General features: G+C 36.4%; 1 protein-coding gene across 1 annotated transcript in view; it reads left to right on the plus strand.

Annotated features, from left to right (window-relative positions):
• The first annotated feature begins 2,561 nt into the window (after nt 1-2,561).
• Nucleotides 2,562-26,211, plus strand: part of nbeab (neurobeachin b) — a 387,766-nt gene continuing 364,116 nt past the window's right edge. Inside the window, exon 1 of the mRNA XM_053507055.1 lies at nt 2,562-3,025. Coding sequence (XP_053363030.1) covers nt 2,747-3,025 — 279 coding nt within the window. The 5' untranslated portion in view covers nt 2,562-2,746. The remainder of the gene's footprint in view (nt 3,026-26,211) is intronic.

Raw genomic sequence — 26,211 nt, forward strand, 5'->3', positions numbered from 1 at the left:
GCTCATAATATTAATAATTCAGTTCAGATCAATTCACTTTTATTTGTGCAGTGCTTTCAGCAATAGACATGATAACAAAGCTGTTTCTTTAATATATCAATTCCGGATATATATTTAATAAATTGTGAAAAGAAGACACAATAAAGAAACCTTAAGAGGAACCAGGCTGAAAAGAAACCCTTCACACCTGAATGACACCGGATAGTGCGATCGTAAATATTCCCTTTATAAATGTTAAGGTGATGCCAGGAAATTTATTACAGTTTTAGCATGTTTTTAATACTTCAGACGCTTTTCACTTATTTTTGCATCAATTAATATGATTATTATTATTATTATTATTATTATTATTGTTATTATTATTGTTATTAGTAGTAGTATTTTTTCTTCTTGTAAAAAGTGTACTTTTTCATAATTGTTCCACACAAATTTTCAGGTTTTTCCCCATACCATACATTTATTTTCATGTAAATTTTTTCGAATGTAGAGCATTTCTTCATACATTTTTCCACGTATTAATCCTGTTTTTGCATGATCATTGTGTTTTTCCAGATGTTTTTCACACGTAGGGAGTATACTGTATTTCTATATTCCATGTGTCATTTTATTTTTACTATAATTCCACAATTTAGTCATCTTTAATGCCACTTGTCCTGTGCAAGGCCGTTGGGTCCTGGAGTCAATCCCAGGGGACTTTGGGCATGTGGAGGGGTACATCCTGGACATGGTGCCACGTTATTACACACACAATGAACAATTTGGGAACGCCAATTAACCAAGTCTGCATGATAAAACCAGAGTACCCGGAGGAAACCCACCAAGCACAGAGAGAACTTACAAACTCCATGCACATAGAAACGAGGCGGGACCATGGACCCAGACCCTGTAGGTCCAAGGCCACAGTACTAACCATTACACCACTGTCTTGCCTTTTTTGATTTTTTTTTTCATTTAGACATTTGACAGTTTTTCGAAAACCAAAGTGACTTATGGACAGACAGACAGATAGACACATAGATAGATAGATAGATAGATAGATAGATAGATAGATAGATAGATAGATAGATAGATAGATAGATAGTGAAATTGTAACATTACAGCAGCCAATTCACAGATTATACAACAACATACAAACAACGATTAATAATTAAAGAAAAATATTTTTTTTTTATATCTTTTTAAAAAAGTTATGAAATAGGAAAATTTCAGAAAACTCTATGATACACTGTTAAAATAGAGCAGTCAGGTGGGAATCTGAAAAACTGCATGTTAAAGTGCAATATTGAGATATGTGAGATATGTACATGTACATGGTAACTGTACATAAGGTGCATCACTCACTCACTCACTCACTCATCATCTATCCTTCTTTATCCTACTTATTAACACTATGGGCGGAAACTGAAGTACCCAGAGGAAACCCACCATGCACGAAGAGAACATGTAATCTCCGCACACACAGACCCCGAGGTAGGTATTAAACTTGGACACTGGAGGTGCACGGCTAACCTTTGCTGCCATTTTACTATTGCTATAATAATTTTTTTTTTTTTTTTAGTAATATGACAGTATTTTAAAATCCAAAATACTTTCATATACAAGTGAGAGTTAGGTGCCTGTTAGGGTCAGTCAGTCAGACAGACAGACAGACAGACAGACAGACAGTTAGGTAGGTAGGTAGATAGATAGATAGATAGATAGATAGATAGATAGATAGATAGATAGATAGATAGATAGATAGATAGATAACTATATAAATCACAAATGGAAACTGTAACGTTACATGCAACCAGTTCACAGATTACACAAAAGCAACAAGGTGTAGAAGAGTAATAAGGCCAATTAAAATGAGAAAAAACCTATAAAAACTATTATACAATAATGCAGTCAGGTGGGAATCTGAAAAACTGCACATTAACATTTACAGAATCTGGCAGACGGCCGTATCCAGGGCGACTTAGATTGATCTCATTATACATCTGACCAGTTGAGGGGTAAGGGCCTTGCTCAAGGGCCCAAGAGTCGCAAACTTAGCGGTGCTGAGGTCCAATACTTTCCGCACTGAGCCCGAGGCGCATTAATGAGGTACAAAATGTTGTAAATAAATAAGATTATTAATTATGTTATGTTATTATATATGTTCATGAGGGCCAGGGGTAGCTCAGTGGTTAAGGCATTGGACTATGGTTCGGAAGATCCCAGGTTCAAACCCCACAACCACCGAGTTCTCCACCGAGAACCACCGCTGTTGGGCCCTTGAGCAAGCCCCTTAACCCTCAACTGCTCAGATGTATAATGAGATAAAAAATGTAAGTCGCTCTGGATAAGAGCGTCTGCCAAATGCCCAAATGTGTTGAAAGCTGAAAATTTAATAAAAGAGGGAATAAAAGTGGGAAAAAGCACAGACTGAGAAAAAAGCAGCTATTATTATTATTATTATTATTATTATTATAGGAGTGTTCATTCTTTGGAGCCAACTGATCCGATTCAGTCATTCGCAGAGAGTCGATTCCTTGATGAATCATCCATGTAGAGACTGAGAGGCGCTCAGAGAGGAAGCGCGTCCCAAGCCGAGCGCAAACCGCACACGGACTCGGATCCGTCCACTCCGGTACCGGCGCGTCTCTCATCTCAGGTCTCTGTTAGGCTGCTTCTAGACATTTCCTCCGAGCCCGGTGTGTGTGTGTGTGTGTGTGTGTGAGTGTGTGTGGATGGTGTCGCGCTGCCTGTAGAGAGACAGGTGAGGATGATGATGATGGCGAGTGAGACGGCGCTGGTCGCTCCGGGCCGCGGAGGAGGAGGTGGAGGAGGTGGAGGAGGACAGCAGCGCGCGACCGCGGGTTCCGTCACGGGCGAGGCGGCTGCGTCAGGGTCCGCGTGCTCCGGCTCCGTGCTCCTGGCATCCGGCGGGCTCAACCCCGCCGTGCCCATCCGCAACATCAGGACCAAGTTCGCCGTGCTCGCGGGTCTCATCCGGGCCGGCGAGGTGAGCGACAGGGACATCGCGGAGACCGTCCTCAACCTGGTGAGTGGACAAACCAGGCAGCAGGAATGTGGGCTTAGATTAATGCTCAGAGTGTGTAGAGCCATGCACACTACACTACAGCATCAACACACACACACACACACATATATGAGCGTGAAGGCTGTATGTACCAGGTGGTGGCAACACACACTGAAGCTCAGAGATCACCTGCTTGGATCACCAGACACCACACACACACACACACACACACACAGCACTAATCCTGTGACCTGTCACTTTTTTTTCTTGGATGTTTATATATATATATACACACACACATTTATTTACTGGCTTATTGACAGGAAGTGAACTTGTAGAAATACTTAAAAGCCATAAATAAGCTGATCAGCTTTAGTTTAATCAGTGATTATCTATTATTATTTTAGACATGCACGAATCCCACTACTGTACATGTCTGCCTGCAACAAAAATGAACCCCTTAATTAATTAATTTATTTATTTATTAAACTGTCATTTCACAACATTTAGTTTGGTCAGACATCATTATAATATGGTACTGGTTTCCACCGGATTGGTGGATATCGGGGAATTGTACAAAGTTTACCAAGTTCACAGCAAGAGTTTGTATTTATGTTTATGTCTTGTTTAAGTCGTATTTCTCTCGTCGTCAGGCAAATACTGTTCAGTAATCGGAGAGTGAATCACAGATGGGAAATCTAAAAAGTAGATCGGATAAAGATGAAGTTTTTGTCTTAAAACAACTCCAGCGGGGTAAAATTTACTTCTACCACTTATATAACCTTATTTCCAGTAAAAATATTAATTTTAGCTTTTCTAATTAATATCTATTGGTGTGGGTGTTTGTTTACAATGAACAAGTAGCTCATTTTATGGTAGATTATTAAATCCGGCACATAACATAAACTTCAGGATAATATCTAAGTACTGAAAAAGTTTCATTAGATTCTGTCCAGACAGGATTGTGTGATGCTGTGACAAAATCTGGTCGGACAGACAGACAGACAGACAGACGTTTGTCTGAAACTGTTTTTCGAGTCTTCAAATATATAAAATGTTAAACCCTCTTTATTTATTTATTTTTAATGAATGAATGAATGAATGAATGAATGAATTTATTTTAGTTATTTATTTATCTTCACTTACTGCATTAGAGTACCCCATTGATTTAGACTTCACAGGTTGTTCTTTACACTCTTTTTCCATGTTATGTTTCCTATTATTATTATTATTAGCATTATTATTATTATTATTGTCTACAAGTACTATTCTTAAAATATGAACACATACACAAGCCATCTTAATTTCATGTGTTCTACCCCCATTATTTTTTATTTTTTATTGTTTTTCTGTCACATGTAGAGCATCTTTTTTTTTATTCCCTCCATGTTTTAAACATTTTTCTACATATTAATAATGTTTTCAGATGATTAGTTTATTTTTAGCATATTATTTTTTACATGGTGGGGGTATGTTTTTATTATCCGCATTTTATTTTGCTTTTTTTTTTTTTATTCCACAGTGACGTAAAAGTGAGAGTTAAGGGCCTGTTTGGACAGCTTGGATTTACTGGGACTCAAACTCACAGCCTTCAGTAGTGTCATCCCATCACATCACTTTTTTAATGTTTTCTTTAAAATTTCCTCTAGTTTTAGTCACAAAATATTTGAATTTTGTCACATGATTCCCATTTGTTTTATTCCCATTAAAAATATTTTTTCTTAACTTGATTAACCTCATTTATTTACAATTTCTAAATTTTCTCTAAATTTAGGATGTGTACATTTGTTTCATTCACATGATTATTTTTTTATGCATACAATTCCCATTTAATTTTATTTATATATTCCCCATTTGCTTTATTGCCATGATTCTGTTTTTTTGACAAATGATTTAATATTGTTTTATTTATTAGTTTTTTGTCATGAAATCCATACTTGTTTTATTTATGATTCTATTTTTTAATTTACTTAATTTACATTTCAACACCTTTTATGTTTTTTATTCGCATAATTTGTATTTTTTTGTCACATGATTCTCTTTTACATGTTAATTTTTTCACCTTTAGAAAATTTTATTATCATTTTATTTTTTCCATATTAACACATCGTAAGACATTGTAAGAGAATTAATTTCTGATGACATCCTCAGTGTTAACCTGATTATCGCTATGGTTTATGTTTTAAACTGTAAATTATACAAATTTGAATCATGTGAATAAAACAAATGTGAATGTCATAAATTAACATCCTAAGTTAAAGCTACTGTACACTCATGTCTTAAGCGCATGAAGATGATCAGCCTCACTAGAGGCAAACAGACATTTGCAAGATATACACAGCTAGCACTGTAAACATTAGCCAACTAGCTTGCTGAGCCTAACCTCCTTTAGGGCTTAAGAAACAGACAGAGCTGGTATTCAGCTTCATATCAGGCCGATTTTAGGTTAATATTAATAAACAGCTTAGAATTGAGGATGTCATTATAAAATAGAAAGAAGCACACAGCTATCATTGTAACATTAGCTAACTAGCTTGTTAATATGGCTAACATTTTTTTTTTTTTTACAATTTAAAAGACAGGGAATTCAACTATTTTTTACTGTTTAATTAAACAGTGGACAAACAGACACACATACACTAGAATATGGTTTTGACTACTGTATATTTTGGCCAAAGAAAAAATGTTGTTTTGTTAAAATTGTAACTTGCTTCAGGGTTCAGTTTGAACAGTTTTCTCTGTTGCTCCAGGGTTTGAATTTGAGCTTGAGTTACCCTCTTGCAGGGTTTCACATGTTCTCACTGTACGTGTATGTGCTTTGCCTCTGGGTTCTGCCCGTAGATATGAAAGTGTGTGCATGCTGCCCTGTGATCCCAGTATCTCACACCCAGTGTTCCCATAATAGCCTCTGGATCCACCATGACCTGACCAGGAACAGGAGCTTACAGAAAAATGTATAAATAATAATAACATCAACAACAACATACAATCACTGTAATAATAATAATGATAATAATAATAATAATAATAATAATATAGTTGCAAGGCAACAATAATTGGGCCCAAGCACCTATCTTACACTGTAAGCATTCTCAGTAGGCAGCATCATCACCAACTTTTATATATAACTAAGGAAGTTATTAGCCACATTTGACTCATTTGAGATATCAAAAATCTCTTCGCAATATTGCATCCTCAGTGTCTTGAGATCTATGGGCCTGGTGATCATATACATCCCCTAGGAGGAGTATATAAATTTCCATTGCGTGCATTTTGCAAATAGCCCAAAATAACTGACTTCTGGTTGAGTAGAGCCCTAGACATGCATAGCTAAAGTTGTTCAGCAGAACTCTAAATGTGTATATGTATACGTGCAAGTGTGTATGAGCTATTCCAACCTGTGTGCTGATTTTCATGACCTTTTGAGCAGGTGAAGACCTGCAAAAAGCCCTGGATGCTGGGGGAAAAAATCCTTAGAAAAATAACAATCTGATTTTAGAGATCAGTGCAGACTGTTCATTAATAAATCTATAGGAGTATGTACAGGCCAGATGCAGGAGATCCAGCTTTCACTTGCATCCCATAATAGGCAGGAGAACGAGGTGAGGAGCCTGTTGACATTTAGATGATGCTTCTGTTACCAAGCTTAAGCTCTGAGTGCCCAGAACACACCAAGACACTTCTGTAAATCTGAGCTTACAGGCAGGAAGTGAAGCCAAGCACTTAAGCACGCAGGAACATTTAAATTTAAATCACTGAACTGAAAAATGACAGAGTAGGAAGTGAAATAACAGCTTTTATTTTAGACGCGTAAGTAGGGAGCAGATTTGGGGTTTCAACCCCTTCTAAAATCTTTTCTACTTCCAAATGGTTACCAGATGGGACAGTCTGTCAGCGCAGAGCTGTAAGGCATAACCAAAGGCATCAGGTGAATGGATTTAGAGCTCATTTTTGGCAAAGAAATGAGTCCAAAATAACTTTCACTTCTGTTCTTCAGACTATAGCTGTCTTTGGACTTGAACCTTTTACACGGTTTTGTGGTGTCACTGCATATAAATCAACCGTGCCTTGAACTTGCTTGGTAATGTACATTTGATTAGCATTCATTAATATATACCTAAATCAGACAAAATATTAAACCCATTATTATTAAACCCACCTAGGTTTTAGGGTACCGTTGTGCCACTGGGGTGACTCTGGCCTTTTAGGACATGCTGCCACAAGACATCTTGGGGGGTGCTGATGTGTCTGACACAGTGATCTTGGTAGTGGATCCTTTGGATGCTGTCCAATTCTCAGCGGATGGGACTTGCTTGTCCGGTGCATCCCATGGGTGCTTGATTGGGTAGAGCTCATGGTAGGCATTGGGCTCTTTGACTGCTGTGATGCTCTGGATGGATGCCTTTTTATCGAGGTCTGCATTGCCTTTATTTTTGCTGCATTGGCTTTTCTGTGGAGTTGGACTAGAAAGACTGTCCTTTGGTCCCCATGTGCATGGTTGAGCCTTGGATACTCATGATCCAGTCACTATATAGCATGTACTGTATAGTTGGCGATCGATGTTCAGTTTACTTTGCAGTGGTAATAATAATAAATTTATGCATACACTACATACATTTTTAAAAGCTTGGTAAACGATGTCCATTGTCTGAAGATAGTTTTTCTCACCTCGCTGGTGTTCGCGTTGGTTGCTATTGTGTGCTAAAGACCATTTTTGCTGAAAGTTTTGGTATCAGATTGGAAGTTGGTATTAGAGCATTTTTACCTCCCCGATACCCGATATGAGTGTTTGCATTTGTTTAGTATTTACTGAGCAAACTTTTAACAGACCTGTGAACAGTTGGTGTAATTTGCAGTTAAACACTGTTGTCATGTAAATAGATCTGCTTAAAAAAACTTTACTCTGTAGATCCTGTTTTGGATTTAGACCATCTCACAGACCCATGTCTTCAGTAAATCAGGTCCTGGCAGTGCAGTCTGTTATGATGCTCATTCCGGTATCATACCTGACCTCCTCTACACCTGCTTGTAGGCGGGAGAACACATTTGCGGTCCGCTCCTAGCTGTGAGATCCACCGTCTGATTGTTGAGGTCTCCAGAGATTAATTATAATCCATTTAGTCTCAGCAGGGCGCTGCAACTTTACAGCCTTTGGCATGCCGGGGCAGAGGCAGTGACAGTCCTAACACACACTCAGCCCTACAGTGCTGGAGCATCTCTAGAGGAAATGTGTAGAGGGAATAAAAATCAAACACGCAGGGAAGGAGAGAGAAATGTATTTTTTTTTTTTTTACAAGCAAAAGTGGCAGCACTCCAGACGCAGCTTTTTTTTGTTGTCTGTGTGTGTGTTTGCAAGTAGCGTTGTGATTAAGAACCACGTTTGTTCAGCGCTCAGATTCATTTCAGTCTGATTACTTGGATGGAGTTGCTTCCCTACAGGCACCCCAGGACCGGGACATGAGGATTGATTGTAACTTTGATGCCTTAAATTTGCCGCGGTGATCCGGACTTTCATATCAAATTCGACCCGACGTCCACCGCAGGCTACGTTTGTGCTGTGAATATGCTCGGGCTTCGTGCAGCAGAGGAGGAAGTCGATCAGATTTGTTTCGCAGTAAAAGAAAATCTATTTGTACCGAGGATGCAAAATGCGAACCAGGAACGATTGTTCGAAATGTGCGTTCGGTGTTTTGACTCAGTGACTCCGATCCTAACAAATAAGACGTAAAATCACACTCTGGCTTTGATTGCTACATCACTAGTACTCCCGCGGTTTAAAAAGAGGCATGAGCGGTAGGACTGTAGCAGGCAATTTCTTGCTGTTCAGACACTCCTGTTTTATATGCATGTTTATAATAGATCTGCAGATTCAGTGCGAGACAGTATTTTCTATTTGATTTTTTTATCCGAACACTTTTTAGTTTTTTGTTCACATGCTAGGTTGTAGTTTTTTTTTGTTTTTTGTTTGTCTTTTTTACTTTAGAAGAGAAAAAAGAGGATGAACGTTTATATATTGTAAGTTTATACCATACAGTATATAGTAAAAAGGAATTTTAAGAGGCTAAATAATGTGGTATAGGAGGAGTAAAATAAAACATATTTAAAAAAAAAGATCAGTGGGTTAAAATTCATCACGTTTTACATTATGCTTCAACACCAGTGTGTGTATCAAGAGAGACATATGAGAAATACCGTACGTCTCATCTCTTTTTCCATTTTTGTCCATAAATGTACTTCAATATACTTCAATAATTAAAACCTCCCGTCTCATATGATGTCATTCAATCAAGATGCAAAATGGCTAGAAAATTGCACTTCCGCTAAGGAAACGCCAGTTAGACATACAGCTAGTTTTGATGAAAAAAAATAGTTAAATGATTAGTTCCTGTTAGCCCTGGGGCTAGTTATGGGGAAAGAGAAGAGTTCAATTTGTACTACTATAAATACACTGTAACTTTGAAAGAAACCAACTGCAGGAGCTTCATAAGTCTCACAAATTGGACTCTTTTCGGAGTACTTAATCGTACTCGTGTTCCAGGTGATGAACTTCATGGTCGTGTGCCGAGCGGGAAAACTATAAACAATATCTATGCTTATGTACCTTATATGCACCTCGGTTTTGACTTAAAACAAAATAAGACAGAATTATCTCCTTAACGTCAGGCTTTGCATTAGGTCTTTGACATGTTACCTTTTTTTTTAACAGTAGGCAAACTTTTCTATCAGAAAGGATTCCAAGAAATAAAAATGTCAAATTTAGCTAAAAAATCTTGATGCTTGGTAATGACTCTTTTACTGTTTAAGGTTCAGCACAAGCATTATTATAACTCTGTTTTTAAAAACAAATGCTTGGACCAAGAATAAAAAGTGCATGAACACAACCCCGGCCAAGTTGTGTTGGTGGTTTCGTTAGTATTGAGCATGTCTCTCAACAGAGACGCACTTTCAAGTTTGAATCCACACTAGCTTTTTTAAAAATACTCCCACTAAATAGGATGCTTTGGAAAGTTTTTTTAAACGTAGTTGCTATGGTTTACATCACCTACATTGTGTCTTTGCTCGGAGCCAGTTCGAAGGAGAGAGAGAGAGAAAGAATCCCAAAGCAATCTGATTAAATTGGCCATTAGAATGACAGCCCAAGCTTGCACTTTAAAATGCACACATGCAACTGTTTCATAATTGTTGATTGCTATAAATAATACCATAGAACAGTAATTTGGCATCAGTGATGCAAGGATTTAGAAAGAAATATTGTAGAACTCTCAGAATGAGAATATTATTTATATTTGGTCATAGAAACAAATGAAAACAAGAATAAAAACACATGATATTGTTTGGGATTATATGTGATATTTCTTCGACCTATGTATATATATATATATATATATATATATATATATATATATATAACTCATCAGTTAAAATTAGATTAAGTACTTGATTAGGGGCGTGGCCAATTTGAGTGACAGCTGCCATGCAGATAGATGTCTAAGCATCACTTGAGCTAACTGTAATCGGTGTAGTTTATTCAAGCACAGGAAATGTAAGAGGTGACGGCGTGTAGGGTTTGGATGAAAAAATTTAAAACAAGAACAAGTTTGCATATGAACTAACGTTAATCGCCGTAGCATTTTTGCTAAGCTAAAGCTAAACTGGATAGCTTAGGTTAAGTGAGGTACTGTACTGTAAGCGTGTTCCATACAACAGCCAGGCTTTGTTCATTCCATCCTTTGACCATTTATGGATTAAGCAGGATGTAGGAGGAGTCAGCTCCTGCCAAGATGGCGACGCCCAGTGATCAAAAGAGTTGAGCTTCAGATCCACTCTTCAGAAAACCTATGAGTGATGTCACTGAGGGTTTGTCCATTTTCTTTGAGTATAGTCTATGCATAAAACTTAATTATAGCAGTGATATACAGCACACTGTTTGTAACAACGCGATTCTGATCAGCGGTTAATTGCAAATTACTGTAACAGGAAATTTAGTGCAACTCAGAGCAGATCAAGAGCCACAGGGTTTACAGAATGTTTACTAACATGAACCTTGGTGTCACTTTGTTCAGCCATGGGAAAGCTTTCTGATCACGTCTCCCCAGTTCAACAAATACGTGCCATAGCAGGAAGACATAGTGCATCGTTCAGGTCTGATCGTCCCAGTGGAGCTCAACCAAATGGAAAAACACGGCCGTGTCCGGCGTGACCTGTGTCCAAACACCGCTGCTCAATTTCCCTCTCCTGCAGTAAACCTCTATCTGTTCTCCCTCATCTGTTTCAGTTAAAAATTACACCAAGTGGCTGTGAGGCATGTTAGCTGGTAGGAGAGTGATTATACTGTAGCAGTGTAGTTTTAATAATAATAATAAAAAAAAAGCCTTGCTGATTTTAAATAAGCCGACTTAATGATGTGAGAGATGTGCTTCAAGCTGCGTAATATTAGGAGCAAAAGCAGAAATGTTTTTTATCTGAAAACAATAAAGCAATTTGCATTATGATTTGCAGCTACATAAACGCTTTATCGCTCGGGTCGTTAAGAACCAGAAGCGCCTATCAAACGTTATCATCGTGCACCGTCATATTTTAACAAAGAACAAAATTGTCTCTTTATATGCTAATTAAAAATAACATTCCAGCATGAATCAGTCGGTTAGCAATCTTTTCACATGTATTGTGCAGAAATCTCTCTCTCTCTCTCTCTCTCTCTATGCATATATATATATATATATATATATATATATATATATATATATATATATATAATTTATTTTTCCCTTAGATCCAGTTTGAGCATCTTGATTACATCCACAAACTATAATATGTTAGTGTATAGATTTACATGGCACTGCCCCCAAGGATCCGTCCATGACTTATTCTCTGTAATTTAGATGTGGCTGGCCCTATCACATTGTAATCAAGTGTAGAGCAGTTTAAAATAGCTAATAGTGTTTATTGTATTAATGATAGAACCGTAGAGGTGCAAACATCCATAAGACGTGAAGGAGTATTGTTTGTGCTTTTTAAAATATAATTTTTTTATTTTTGTTTTTTTAATTTTATTATTAAAAGGGATATGTTGAACTTTTCAAAACAAATTTTTATCAAGCTCAAATGTAACAATTGTACCTTTTATTTAAAGATGTTTTATGACTTCTATTCCACAGGATGTCCACTAGGGACAGGAATCACCAGGGGCCACCCGATACAACATTGTCATGATACCTAGGTGCTGTTCAATTTGTATTGCAATTCTGTAATTATTACAATTTAATAAAGATCCAGATTCTATGTTTTTTTAGATTTTGTTACAATTCTAAAAAAACTACTACTGTGCTGCCTTTCAATGTGTGGAACAATTTAAAACACACGACCTTTGGGTTTTACCTTATCCTTTCCTTTTGATTTTCATAATTTACATAACAGGGTGGGCGTGTTATGATTGACCATCACAGACCGACAGGATAAAATTAGGAAAAATAGATTCTAAACATAGAAGTTATTCAATCATTTTCCACTGGTGTTTTCCCTCCAAATGATTATGTGAACATCAAAAATGTTCAAAAATCCTATTAATCACACACACACACACACACAACAACTTCAAAGTCAGTATGCATGATCATAAGGACATGGTACAGTCTGATTAATAAAATCAGTGTCTAATGAATAAAAGAGTTAACTGGGGTAAACTGCATAATGTTTAACATTCGTAAAGTGTTAAATATTTTTGTAAGATTTTAGAAATTATAGGTTTTTAGTTAAAAAATACCAAATCTGTACTGTGGATACAAAAAGCACCAAATTGTAGGAGTGACCCATAAGGGAATCTGGGTTAATGGGTTATTCTATTTTTTTTTTTCTATAGTCAGAAGGCATTGAATTTACTTAATTACATTTGTACAACTGTTTTGGGTAATTGAATTGAGGTACATTGACATAATTAAAAAAAATTTGTTCTAAATGTAAAAAAAATGTTTTGATGATGTCATTTCAAAAACAAAACCGCATGTTTACTCGTGCCCCATGTTGAAGATGTAGTAAGATAGTGATAATTTGCTCTGTAGTAATAAACCAGGGCGACCCCTCTAGGGTCCGGGTTCGATTCCCAGGCAGGCTCGCTTCCCGTCTCTGTGTCTCTCCACGTGCTTGGTGGGTTTCCTACGGGTACTCCGGTTTCCTCCCACAGTCCAAAGACATGCAGACTAGGCTAACTGGCGTTTCCAAATTGCCCGTAGTGTGTGAGTGAGTGTATGTATGTGTGTGTGTGCCCTGCGAAGGATTGGCACCTTGTCCATTGTATACCCCCGCCTTGTTCCCCCACGACTACAGGATAAAGCGGTATAGATAGTGATTGAGTTAAACCCCTTTACTTCACTTTAATGAAGTTAATTTTAATACCACTGTTTTTTCCGTATTATTACCACTATTTTCGCAAGATTTCCAAATGTTCTGGATCAGGTTAATAAAATGCGACTAAAGCAAGTGTTTAGAAATTAAGTGTAGTGTACGGTGCTGAGTCATGCTCTTGATTTAATATTTTCTTTTTTGAAGTCTCACGACCACATATTCAGAATTTCAATCCCAGGTTGATCCTGATGCGCTCATTCTCATATGCAGTTGTTTCTATAGTAACAACATGGCTTAAAATGTGCATCGTTTAAAAAGAAATTATATGTGGTAAAGTGCTCGCCCTGTTATCCGGAGATTGCTGGTTCGATTCCCGGGTGATGCTGTAGTTCTCGCAGCGAAGGGCCTAGAGAGAGCTAATTGGCTGAATTTTTTTTTTTTTTTTTTTTTTACAATTTAAAAATAAAATAAAATAACATTGTTTCACGGACTGATGCACCAAAATCTTTCACTTTTTAATTGGCTGCACTAATTATTTTTGATAACCCATAAAACTGGATTAAATTGAAATAACAGGTTGTGTTATGTCAATCAAATACAAGGGCATTCAAGTCAAACTGGGACTTTTGATTGTTCAGAATAACAGAACACACTTACAGTATGACAGTAAAAAACTCCCTTTATTTCTCTATATAATCCCCTCCTACACTAATGCACTTATCCCATTGTTTCAATAGTGCTTGGGCACCATCAAGGTAGAAAGTTTTCTTAGTATGCCAGAGCCATGATCCGACTGCCTGCTTCACATCTGAAACACTAGCCTTCCAGGAACTCCTTTAATGGCCCAAACATGTGGAAATTATTTTAAATAAGGTCAGGACTGTACGGATGTTGTATTAACTACCCAGCTGAGTTTTTGTGATGTGCAAGTCATGTGGTGGCAGAATGATTTTTTTTTTTTCATTTAAAAAAATTGTTGTAAATGAGTTCCTGGGAGGCCAGCGTTTTTATAGTGATGATGATTGTTGTCTGATCATCAAAAGTCTTGGTTTGGCCTAAATGCCCCTCATAACTTTCAAAAAAACAATGTTCATCTGGTGTTGTTTTTTTGGTAGTGATGTTACTGAAACCCAGTTGCAGCAACATTAGCGTTTCCGCTGGGTAGCTTAGATGTTCTACAACATAAAATTCTGAAATACACAGTTGTAATAATTCAGAAAACTTATAAGATACTTCTTGACATGTTTTTTTTCTTTCAGCTTTATTTTATTACATCACCCTAAAACTGATTATTTTCCTATAACAGCATGACCTGTTGCGTTTTATTCCTTACATAAAACATGGCTGAACAAATAATGCACTTTTATTCCCATTTCTAGCCTCATCATCAGTTTCCTTTTGAAGTCCTGGCACACTGATATCCACTTCAGGTCTTTTTGACAGATCAGCATTGTTGATATTAAGATTCTGGAGAGGCTCATGGAGAGCCAGCTCAAAACGAACAGCTCGTTGCACATATTCGACCCTGTGAACCTTCTGGGAAGGAGAACGATTGCTTTTGTTCGCGACTCGGCTCTGCAAGGCCGATACTTGTCTTTCTGTCTTATCGGAGCCAATTAGCAACAGACTTGTGGTTAATCTACGTCTGCCCCGGCGACCACAGTGACATCTGTAATGAAGACACGGTGCAGAAATGTAGCTGGAAGATGAAGGCGTCGGATTCGTTGCGGTCGGAGAATGAATTATTTAATGCAGTTAGGGTGAATATGAACCTGTCCGGTTTTATTGTTGGCCGCGGAGTCGTTGTCAGCATGCTGTGATCTGACACTGGCACTTGCGAGGCATTTATAACTCCTTGTTGCTGCTGTGTGCATAATCTCTTCCCAAGATTATATGGTAATGAAATTGCTTTCACTGTAAACACAGCATTCTTCTAGATGAAACGGATTGCTGCACAGATTTCGACTTTGTTTATAGTTTGTTATCTTATACCTAATGTATACGCAGGAGATATGATGAATCAGAACTTTTTATGTTTCTTTATATTCCATTACAGTCCATTTGACTGCTTTAGGTTCTGCTGATTCTGCACCTTATAGAAGAAGTCATCAGCATGGCCTTGATTTAGCAGCCTTCTTTTGAAAGCTCGTCTTGCGAAACCTATTGATTTAGCCACATCAGTAGGGAGTAGGATGTTTTAAAACATCCTTTATTATAATTATAATTATTTTTATTTTTTTTAGCTACAGAGTGGATTTGGATAAGGGTGTCAATGGGAATGCTAAAATAAATTAAACATTTAGACATTTATGCTACATCAAGTTATGGTCCAGTTGTGCATGTTATACAATGATTCATACAGCTATACTACTGTACTGTATATCCACATAGATCAAGATAGAAGATGCATAATAAAGAGAAGTGTACAACCCCAGCAGTGAGTAAGGCTGCATTTAGAGAGTGCATGGAGTGGTGACTATCCTGTTTTTGTTCATTACATCAACATCTGTGTTTTTTTTCCCCCCAATCGAGTTGTTAGCATGTGAAAAACTGATTCCGAACATACACAACATTTCCATCAAAAGCTGCTTTCTGCTTAGAAACTACTAATCTAAATGTGAATTTTCAGCAGGCAGCGCTAACCTTTTTTCGAGGTCATTCATGCCTATAACATGGAATGTGGTAGTGACTGATAGCGCTGTCCTGCTCTCCTGACGAGCCACATAGGCTGATGGAGAGTGAAAACCTGGGAAGCTGTAAAAGGATGGAAATAAAAACAAATCGAAAAAAGTTTCAGTTCCAGTAAACTGCGATATTATTTATTTTTTTATTTGGATTAGTAACAGCAATTTAACAATTTGCATTAATTTAATGAGACGCTAATATATAATCTATTATTATTATTATTATCATTATTATTATTATCATTATTATTTATAATTATATTTCCACATGTTTGGACCAATAAAGGATTTCCTGGAAAGCCAGCGATTTAGACATGGAGCAGGGAGTCTGATCATGGCTCTGGCGTACTGGAGAACTTTGTACATTGATGGTTTCCAAGCACTAGAAAAACACTGGGATAAGTGCATTAGTGTAGCAGGAGAATATATAGAGAAATAATGGATTTTTTTACTCTAATAAATTGGTTCTGTTATTCTGCACAGTCAAAAGTTCAGATTTGACTTAAACACACCCTTGTCAGTTTTATTTTTTTAAACATTAATTTTGAATGATTGTTGTGAATAAACTGAATTATTGGAAAATACTAATTATTAATTATTATGCAATTTAATTTCATCCTTCTTCCTCTTCTTTTTCTTCTTCTTCCTCTTCTTCTGTTATATTCCTGGCAGATTAAATGCCTCAAAGCAAGCGGAACTTTTCAGATTGAAAAGAAAAAAGAAATCACATTCTGAGTAAATGCTTTCAGCATGTAAACAAACGTCTTATTGGAATCTCTTATCATAATTATTTCAGTCGGATTGAATAAATATTATCCAATGAAGCTATTGTATAGTGTATTATTGGTTTAATATGTATTATTATAATTTTTTTTTACCATTTTCTCTATTTCAAAAGCAGAACTGGGAAGTGGATTTTATTTGATGGGGGTGTCGTAGTTCAGTCACAGCTGCTGGTTACTGATAATAAACCCTTGAAAAACACACTTAACCCCCAAAGCTGTTTATTGGAACCCTGTAGTGAGATGATGTCAATAAAGTCATTTGGGACATAACCACCAGCTGATTTTTGCTTCACAATTAGTACATTACTGTATTATGGAGAGCTGAGTGATATCTAATTTAACCAGTGTGGGAATTGGAACATTAAAAAGGAATAATTTTCCCAAGCTTAGAGATCAAATTTTGCTCAATGTGATATGTACTGTAGGATCACAAGATATTTGGATTTATTAATTGTTTGGCTTAGAATAAGCAGACTTATTATTGTTATTTTTAATAATAGAATAAAATCATATAATAATAATAATAATAATAATAATAATAATAATAATATTTTTTATTATAATAAGAATTATTATAGTTCTTTTTTTATTTGGTTCATTTGTAGAGTACTGATAGGTGGGAGGGAGAGAAGGGTACAGATGATGCATAAGAGAATGTGTTGATGAAGTGGGTTATGTATTATAAAAATAATTAAATAAATAAATAGTTATGGAGGGAAAGAAAAAAAACCAAACATTTATCCAGTGTGTAGCCTGCAGAGCTGATAGTTAATACATGGGGTAATCAATCACTTCATTAATTAAACCTGATTATTTATATTATATAAAACTTGATGACATGGTAGGAGAGGTCATGATATATTGAATTAAAGTGAATATTATTTCTTGGAGCATTTCTCTAATGCATTTTATTATATGCATTCATATTTCTTTTCATATTTAATTGCCTGGTAAATTATAAAAGTTTGCATGCCTTTAAACATAATTCAAAAAGACAAAAAAAAATAATTTATAACGATGTGGCTTGATTAAAAAAAAAGATCAAAAAGGGTCAAATTGTGCAGTTGTGCATGGAATGTTTTGCATTGTCGCGTAGTTGCATAATACACCTTCTTTTCATTATTAGATTCTTTTTTTTTTTTAATCTTTGTTTTTGTTGAATAGAAATAGAAATTAAAGAGATTTTCAGTACATGTAACTTTTTGCACCTGGAAGTGAAACTCTTGCAATGAAGTGAATGTTGATAGCAATAAATCGCTTAGGTGTTAGTGTGTGTTGTTATTTTGTCATAGTTATGTTGCAGAACCGAAACTGTGAACCGTGCAAAACAGACCTTTAGACTTAAATTAGATGAGGGTCAGGGCAAGAAAGATCAGTGAAGGAGAAAATTGGCAGGCAGCAGGTTTAGACGAAAAAGCAAAGCAGCTATTAAACTGTACTGAATCCAGTAATTTCATGGTAGACCCTATGTGCAATGTGTGTGTGTGTGTGTGTGTGTGTGTGTGTGTTTTTCTGCAAATTTGTTCAATCTTGTTTGCTTTACACACGCCCTGTGACTGTGTCTAATGCATTTCCTCCAGCTTTGTACATGTAACCCATGAGTTCAGCAATACTGCTGCAATGTGGAGATGTGAGATGTTCACATAAGCCGTGATGTGTTTACAGTTTTATAGTGCAACTATACATCAATATAACTTACAGGAATTGAAGCATTAATACAAGGAAAATTAACACTTTTAATAAGTACCCGAGTACAACTAATAATAGTAAAACAAAATAATGCTCTTCCACATGACAATACGTAACCAGCCAACGAATAACCAGCCAGCCAATAATCAACCAGGAAAAAAAAAAATTATTATTAACCAATCACACAAACAACAAATCAATAAACAAGCCACCAACCAATAACCAGCCAAGAAACAAACCAATCCCTAATCAACCAACCAAACAACAACCCAACTAACGAATAATCAGCCAACCAGTGAATAGACAGCAAACAACATATAAAGCAAACAATCCAACCAATCAAATAACCAATTAACCAATAACCAAACAGTAAAATCAATATCTATTTTTTTGTGATCAAATGTTTATTAAGAAACAATTATGCTACAACCAGTAAAAATTTCATAAACCAAAAAATACAGTTATGTATAAGTCTATCAAAATTAAAGAAAAATAAAAAGTAGAGACAAATAAGGACCCAGCAAAACAAAACAAACAAACAAACAAAAAACAAAGCAGCGCATGCATGCACGCTCACTCACACGCAATAATCCAAATAACCAACCAACCAATATTCAAATAACCAACCCATCAAGCAAAGTACAACCTATATAACCGACCAAACAATTAATGAAATCAAATAAACAATGACTAATCAATTGACTACCAAACCAACCAACCAACCAAATAACCAAATAACCAATCAGTAAGAGGTAGCCCAAAAATAAAAAGATCAAATAACCAATGACTAACAAATATACCACCCAATAACTCACCAACCAACCAAGAAACCAACCAACCAACCAACAAATAATGAATTAAATAACCAAGTCATAACCAATGAACAACCCAATACCTACCAACCAACCAACCAACCAACCAATCAATCAATAAGAGGCAACCAAACAAATAATGAATCAAATAAGCAAGCACTAACTGACCACCCAATAATCAACTAACCAAACAATAATTTAATAAAAATCAACATTTTATTTATTTGCTTATTTGGCAAATATTCATATACAGTGGGTATATTAGCCATTTCAGAGTCAAGCCACACTTTTTTGCAAACACAGTATATTTAAATATAATTAAACACACCTAATAAGAATAAAACAAACAAGCCAACAAAGCAAAAACTTTTAAATATTGATTGTGCATGAATTGTGCACCACAATGCTCCAATAGCTGGAATTTCCCCAATGAACTGTAGCTTTAACATATACCACATACGATTAGAATTTATTTATCACCTATTAGTAATTTTTATAGGGCTATAGAAGTTGCAGCTGAGTTATATATTAATGCACACTGTTGTATATAATGATGTGGTAGTTGCGTAGGTTGAGTGTACAGTGTCGGCTGTATCCGCTGTGTGTTCGGCCCGGCATTAACGATTTTTTTTTTTAACCCAACCACTTGAAAACACATTATGTCACACTAACGACTTCAGACTCATAAAAAAAAGAAATTTCAAGGAGAAGTTAAAAGTGGTACAACTATAACCCTTTTAACATTAGGCTAATAGGACTGGCTAATTGGTGCTTGGGAACGAAGCATGCAAAAAAATGGCTTTTTCGCAGCTATACTTCTTACCTCCTCCTTAAAAGGCTGACATACAGTATTTGTACCCAAACAAGAATCATTCCTTGCATCAGATTGCTGTTAAAAGTGTTGAAAGATATTAACATCGCCTACAGGTGGTTCATATTCACAGCTTACGATGGCTTGGGGGGAAAAGATTTAGCTCCTCCTGTGTTAAACAGGATGTTTTGTACTTCACAGGAGCCATTTCAAATTCATGTTGCCCCAGTTTTAGTGCCTTCTGGCAAAGCACCTCTTCTGAGAACGGGAACACAAGAACACAACCAAACCGACTGCTGAGATACAGCATAGATACATTGCACACGGGGGCACGTTTATCTTCTTGTACATACATTTGTAGTACTGGAAAAAAATGTAATGACTGCTTATTGATATGGGAAAAGAATTAAAATGGATAGAATTTTGTTTTTCTTTCAAATCTGCTCTTGGGAAGAAACAAAGAATCCATTTATCTGAATGCCAGACGTGCTCATAGACTCAAGATGATTCCAGATATGTTTCTAAACATGTATCAGGGACATGACATGAATCTGAAAGATTTACCTTATATCTGTCCATAATCTGTATTTGAATAGAGCTATGCATCTAGCATTGCTATGAAGACAACATAGAGCTTTTACTGAATTGCAGATGGTTTATCAAGGTTTTTTACATTTGCAATAAAGAAAAGAAAACTAGGAATCATTTCGCATAGAACATATATGGACTAAACCGAGGCCAAGACCATTTTCGAAATAAATGCACTGCTGGTACGAGTTAAAAGGGATGTTGAAAGTACGACAGGCGTTCAAGTCAAAGCGTGACTTTTGATTGGGCAGAATAACAGAACACGGTTAGGAGAATTAAAAGTTCCCTTATTGCTCTATATAATCCTCTGCTACACTAATGCACTGATCTCAGCGTGTATGTTTTACTTGGATACAATCAAGGTAAAAAGTTTTCTCGGTATACCAGAGCCATGATCGGACTGCAAATCTGAAATGCTGACCTCCCAGGAACTCCTTTAATATTTAGGCTATACGCAGCTAAGTCAGCTAACTGTATGGTTTGTGCACAGGTTAGAAGTTGGCCAGCTTAATACGAAAAGCAAAATCAGCAGTTACTGTGGAACAATATATAATTTGTAGATGTTCTTAGTCATCATTTGCGCTTCACTGTATCAAGACAGCACCATAGAGCCCCAGTTCTTCTTACGCCACTGATCACTGTCACCTATGTATGGTTTTACAAATATTACCGCCATTATTTAAAGGTCCTATATTTGACTATTTCCTTAACAAGTTAACATGGGTCTCAGGTGTGTCTGTTAATGCTCCTGCTTAAATCGCCCTTATATACCTCAAACTCTCTCTCTTACACTCCTCCTTTAAATGTGCCATTTCACTGTCTATGTAAATAAGGCACTGCTGAGGCACACCACTCCAGAGAACAGCAGAGCGGAACAACAGGCCAGGGGGCGGCGCCTTCTTATATGACATCACAAATGTGGAAAAAATTGAATTGGCTTGTTTAAACACTGGACTAATATATCTTTTTTCTTACATTTTTCTTTGTAGGTGCACAGTGGAGATTATTAAAAGAATGTCCAAAAATGACTTTTTGAAATTTTTTGAGTAATAGGTCACCTTTAAGTCTTTAGTCATAGTTTGTAGAGTGTCTTTGTCTAGCTTTAGGTGTTATGACCACTGCTGTAATCGGTGTTAGTCGTTACCTGTGTAGTCTGTACAGTATATAACCGCACATGTTCTCTTGTGTGTGTGTCTGTGTGTGTGTGTGTGTATGGTAAATCTTTGATCAAAGACTCGCACTTTTATTGTCGTTCGCCTACAAAGCCTGATACCATGAACATTTTAATTAACACTCAAATCATATTTCTTTGTTTTAGCTTCTAATTAGCGTTTACTTTACACCTCCAGATCCAAATTTTAAATTTTTTTGTTTAGTAGCAATGATTTCAGCTTTACTTATATTTGCCATGTATTTTATTTATTTCCTTAACTGGAATTTTTTTTTTATTTTCACATTACAGTTTTCTTAAGAGTATATATTAAACAATTTAACATTAACAAACTACAACATTTGCATAATATTACATTCATTCAAAAAACTAAATCAAACAAGATTCATCATTTCATTTGATTCAGTCCAATCAATTATTTCCATTTTTAACTATGTTTTATTAATTATAATAAACAATCCCAGTCAAGGAAAACTAAAGTTCCAAGTCACGTGAAACTAAAATGGTCTGTTTTTAATCTTAATTTAAAACCATACCTTAAAATAATGTTTCTTATCTCCCTGAAACACTGTTCTAGGATTTTTTTGGATGATGCTTCAGATGAGTGAAATGATCTGGGTGAGCTGTTCTGCTTGAGAAGATAAGCTAAGATAAGATAGGTACACTAACCAGTTGCTTTTGCATTACTTTTGATACAGTATTTATGATTAAAAAAATTATGTTATGTGGTTTAAAATTGATGAATTCCCTAACATATACCACTAGAAATCACTTGCATCCTCTGCAAATACTCAAATTTTGTCAGAGTATCGCTTCTTTTATATTTATGTTTGTCATGGTCAGTGCATTAGTAACTAATCGAGAGACATTAGAGACATTTATATTAGAAACATTTAAACACACAACACAAGTTATACGGGATTTCAATGTTTAATAGATACGTTTTTTGTAGTTTTAATATTTTGAAACATTTAATAAATGTAGCTGTTTGAAACAATAAACATTAGAGCTATTGAATCGAATAGAAAATTGCAGTGCCCAAAAACCTAATCCGGTGGGATTGACAGTCTATCTGTGATTCATAACTCTACTAGGCACAATGCAAGGGGGAATACAGTACTCATTTCATTTAAATGCTTTTGGAGACGAGAGAGGACTCGATGTACAAAACCACTGTATGTGATAAGCTAACGTTCTGTACCTTGTCACACCTCCCAGGGGATTGTTGTGATCTTGCTATACATTATTTAATATTGCTCTCTGCATTATTTCTTTTTTGGCAGTCAGACCCGCTGTATGTGTCAAAGCTGTTCATGAACCTGCGATACTTTCTGGCCTGAGACATGGCAGGTTGTATTTGGTGTCTCGCCAGGTGAACAGACTGCTGCCCGGATGGAGTGTGTCTCCGAGGAACGTGTCTTTTCTGTCTATGTATAGCTGAGCCTGAGCTGCTCTACTGATGGGAGTCATGTTCCAATAATCCGTCGAGCTGGCGTGACCCTTCTCACGGTGGTGCATGGCGCTTTTTGGGGGGTTAAAGATAGAATTGGCGGACGACACAAAGATGCCATCAGTCAGAAACAGGCTTGCAAATTTTCAGTAAAGCAAATTTCCCCTGTAAAAACGTTCTATAAAATTTGTATAGAATTTCAGGTGTACAGGTTCTGTACAATTTTTAGTCAGTTCTATAAAACTCTGTAGACTTTCAATAGGACTCTATAGTCAAAGTTGGGTAGTAACTAGTTACATTTACTCTGTTACATTTACTTGGGTAACATTAAAAAAAAAATCGTTTTATGAGTAGTTTTACTGCACCATTTTTTACTTTTACTTAAGTAAATTTAAGAAGAAGAATCGCTACTCTTACTCCGCTACATTCGGCTCCGCTCGATTTGTTACTTTTCTAACCGTTTGTTCTCTGACACATGACTCTGTTTGACGCAAAAACAATAAACACATGTAGACAAATGACCAAACAGAAACTTGCTGCAAAGCGGAAAAACCTTCAGCCGTGGTAGACTGCGAAGGAAAGGTCGCGGTTAGTGTAGCTGTTTTATTTAATGTTGAAATGTTAAATTATATAATTAGCAAATAAGCTAGAGGCTAAAAAAAATTATGTTTCTTACATTTGTTCTGCTGGACACATTTTATAGTAAAGTGAGACCTTTTGTGTTGTTTATTAAAAAAATCGGACATTACAATGAAACAGTTACTCAGTACTTGAGTATCTTTTCACAGAGTCCTATTTTACTTTTACTTTAGTAATATTCTGGATAACTACTTTATACTTCTACTTGTGTAATATTATTTTGAAGTACAGCTCCTCTCACTTGAGTACACCTCTGTCTATAGTACTTCTGCTATGAGGTTGATGTTCTACAGATTTCCGACTCTTTTTACCCGGCGATTTCTAAGATGTAAATGTTCTATAGAATAAAGTTTTAATTCGTTTATATTTCCTATTATTCAAAATCTCATCAGTTGCTTAAAGTTCTCTTATTTCTGCACTACTATGAAATATTTACAAGTTACACAAGAGCTCTTCATGTCTGTGCCAGTAATTGAAACAATATTGCTTAGTCTTTGATGGATTCCAGATTCTCTTTAATTTCGCGTCTCACGAGACCTGCGTATAGATGTGTTTGAGATCAATAGATGAGAAGCTTGTGGACATTCCTTTGTTCAGAAGAACGTTTCCATACTTATTCTATTACTTTAAAAGGGTGATATTCACACGTGGCCAAAAGTTTTGAGAATGACACAAATATTCATTTTCACAAAGTCTGCTGCTTCAGTGTTTTTATATCTTTTTGTCAGATGCTACTGTGGTATACTGGGGTATAATTACAGTACAAGCATTTATTAAGTGTAACAGGTTTTTATTGATAATTACATTAAGGTTATGCAAAGAGGTAATACTTGTAGTGTTGCCCCTTCTTTCTCAAGATCTCTGCAATTCACTTTGGCATGCTGTCAATCAAGATCTGGGCCACATCCTGACTGATGGCAGCCCATTCTTACATAATCAAAGCTTTGAGTTTGTCAGAATTTGTCAACCTGCCTCTTGAGGATTAACACCAAGTTCTTCAGGTCTGGGGACTTTCCTGTTCATGGACAATACATTTCGATGTTATGTTTTCCGAGCCACCTAGTTAACACTTTTGCCTCATGGTGAGTTGCTCCATCATGCTGGAAAAGGGATTGTTTGTCACCAGTCTGTTCTTGGATGGTTGCGAGAAGTTGCTCTCGGAGGATGTTCTTGTTGTCGTCATCATTATCGTCTATACTGTACAACTTTATCCTGCATACAGGGTAGCAGGGCCTGGAGTCTATCCCAGGAGACTTAGAGCACAAGGGGGGGAACACCCCGGACAGGGTGCCAGTCCATCGCAGGGCACACACATACACACGCTCATTCACACACTGCGGGCAATTTGGGAATGAAAATAAGTCTAATCTGCATGTCTTTGGACTGTGGGAGGAAACCGGAGTACCCGGAGGAAACCCACCAAGCATGGGGACATGCACACAGTTGAGAATCGAACCTGGATTCTGGAGGTGCAAGGCGACAGTGCTAACCCCTAAGCCACTGTCCCAGTCCCCATATTATTTAATGATGGCAATTGGGACCCCAGTGAATTAGTGGTAGGCATTCAGCACTTTCACTGCTGTGACCTGGGTTTGATTCCTGTTTAAGTAAACACACCCCACCTCACTGGGAGTAAATGTGGAGGGTTGTGTCTGGAAGGTCCTCTGGAATAGGACTTTTACCTTGACTTATCATACAAAAACGACAGCTCTATAGAACCCTATTTACAGAACGGTATTACTATTGATTCTTTTTCCTAAAAAACCTAATGTGTTAATAGTGTATCAAAGTTTTATAGGATTTCTATTTGTTGACCGTTACCTTCTAACTATTTACTGTATATTTTTGTTCAAGGCTGTGCATAAGTTCGGTAAATTCTTTCTTCAGTCTACAGGCTAATAGCTTCACGCCGTCAGCTACTGAACTTTAAGAAGCCGAACTATAAAAACTGGGACGTTTGCCATCTCAGAAATGATCTGTTCCAGCGTTTCATCAATAAACTTCAGTGTAGTTTTATTCACTGCCAGCAATCTCCAGCTATTATTCTTAGAGAACATAGGATTTGGGCAATTAATTAGCGCTCAGCAATCAGATAAATGTGATCAGGGTTTTGTTTTTTGTTTTGTTTATGGCTTAATTGCATGTTTTTTTTGGTGTGTAATCTTTTTTCGCTATGAAATAAAACCTGCATTTTTTGTGCAGTAAATAATTAGAGCTCAGTAGAATCACTTCAATGT

Source organism: Clarias gariepinus, chromosome 11, assembly GCF_024256425.1.
Source record: "Clarias gariepinus isolate MV-2021 ecotype Netherlands chromosome 11, CGAR_prim_01v2, whole genome shotgun sequence".
Lineage (NCBI taxonomy): Eukaryota > Metazoa > Chordata > Actinopteri > Siluriformes > Clariidae > Clarias > Clarias gariepinus.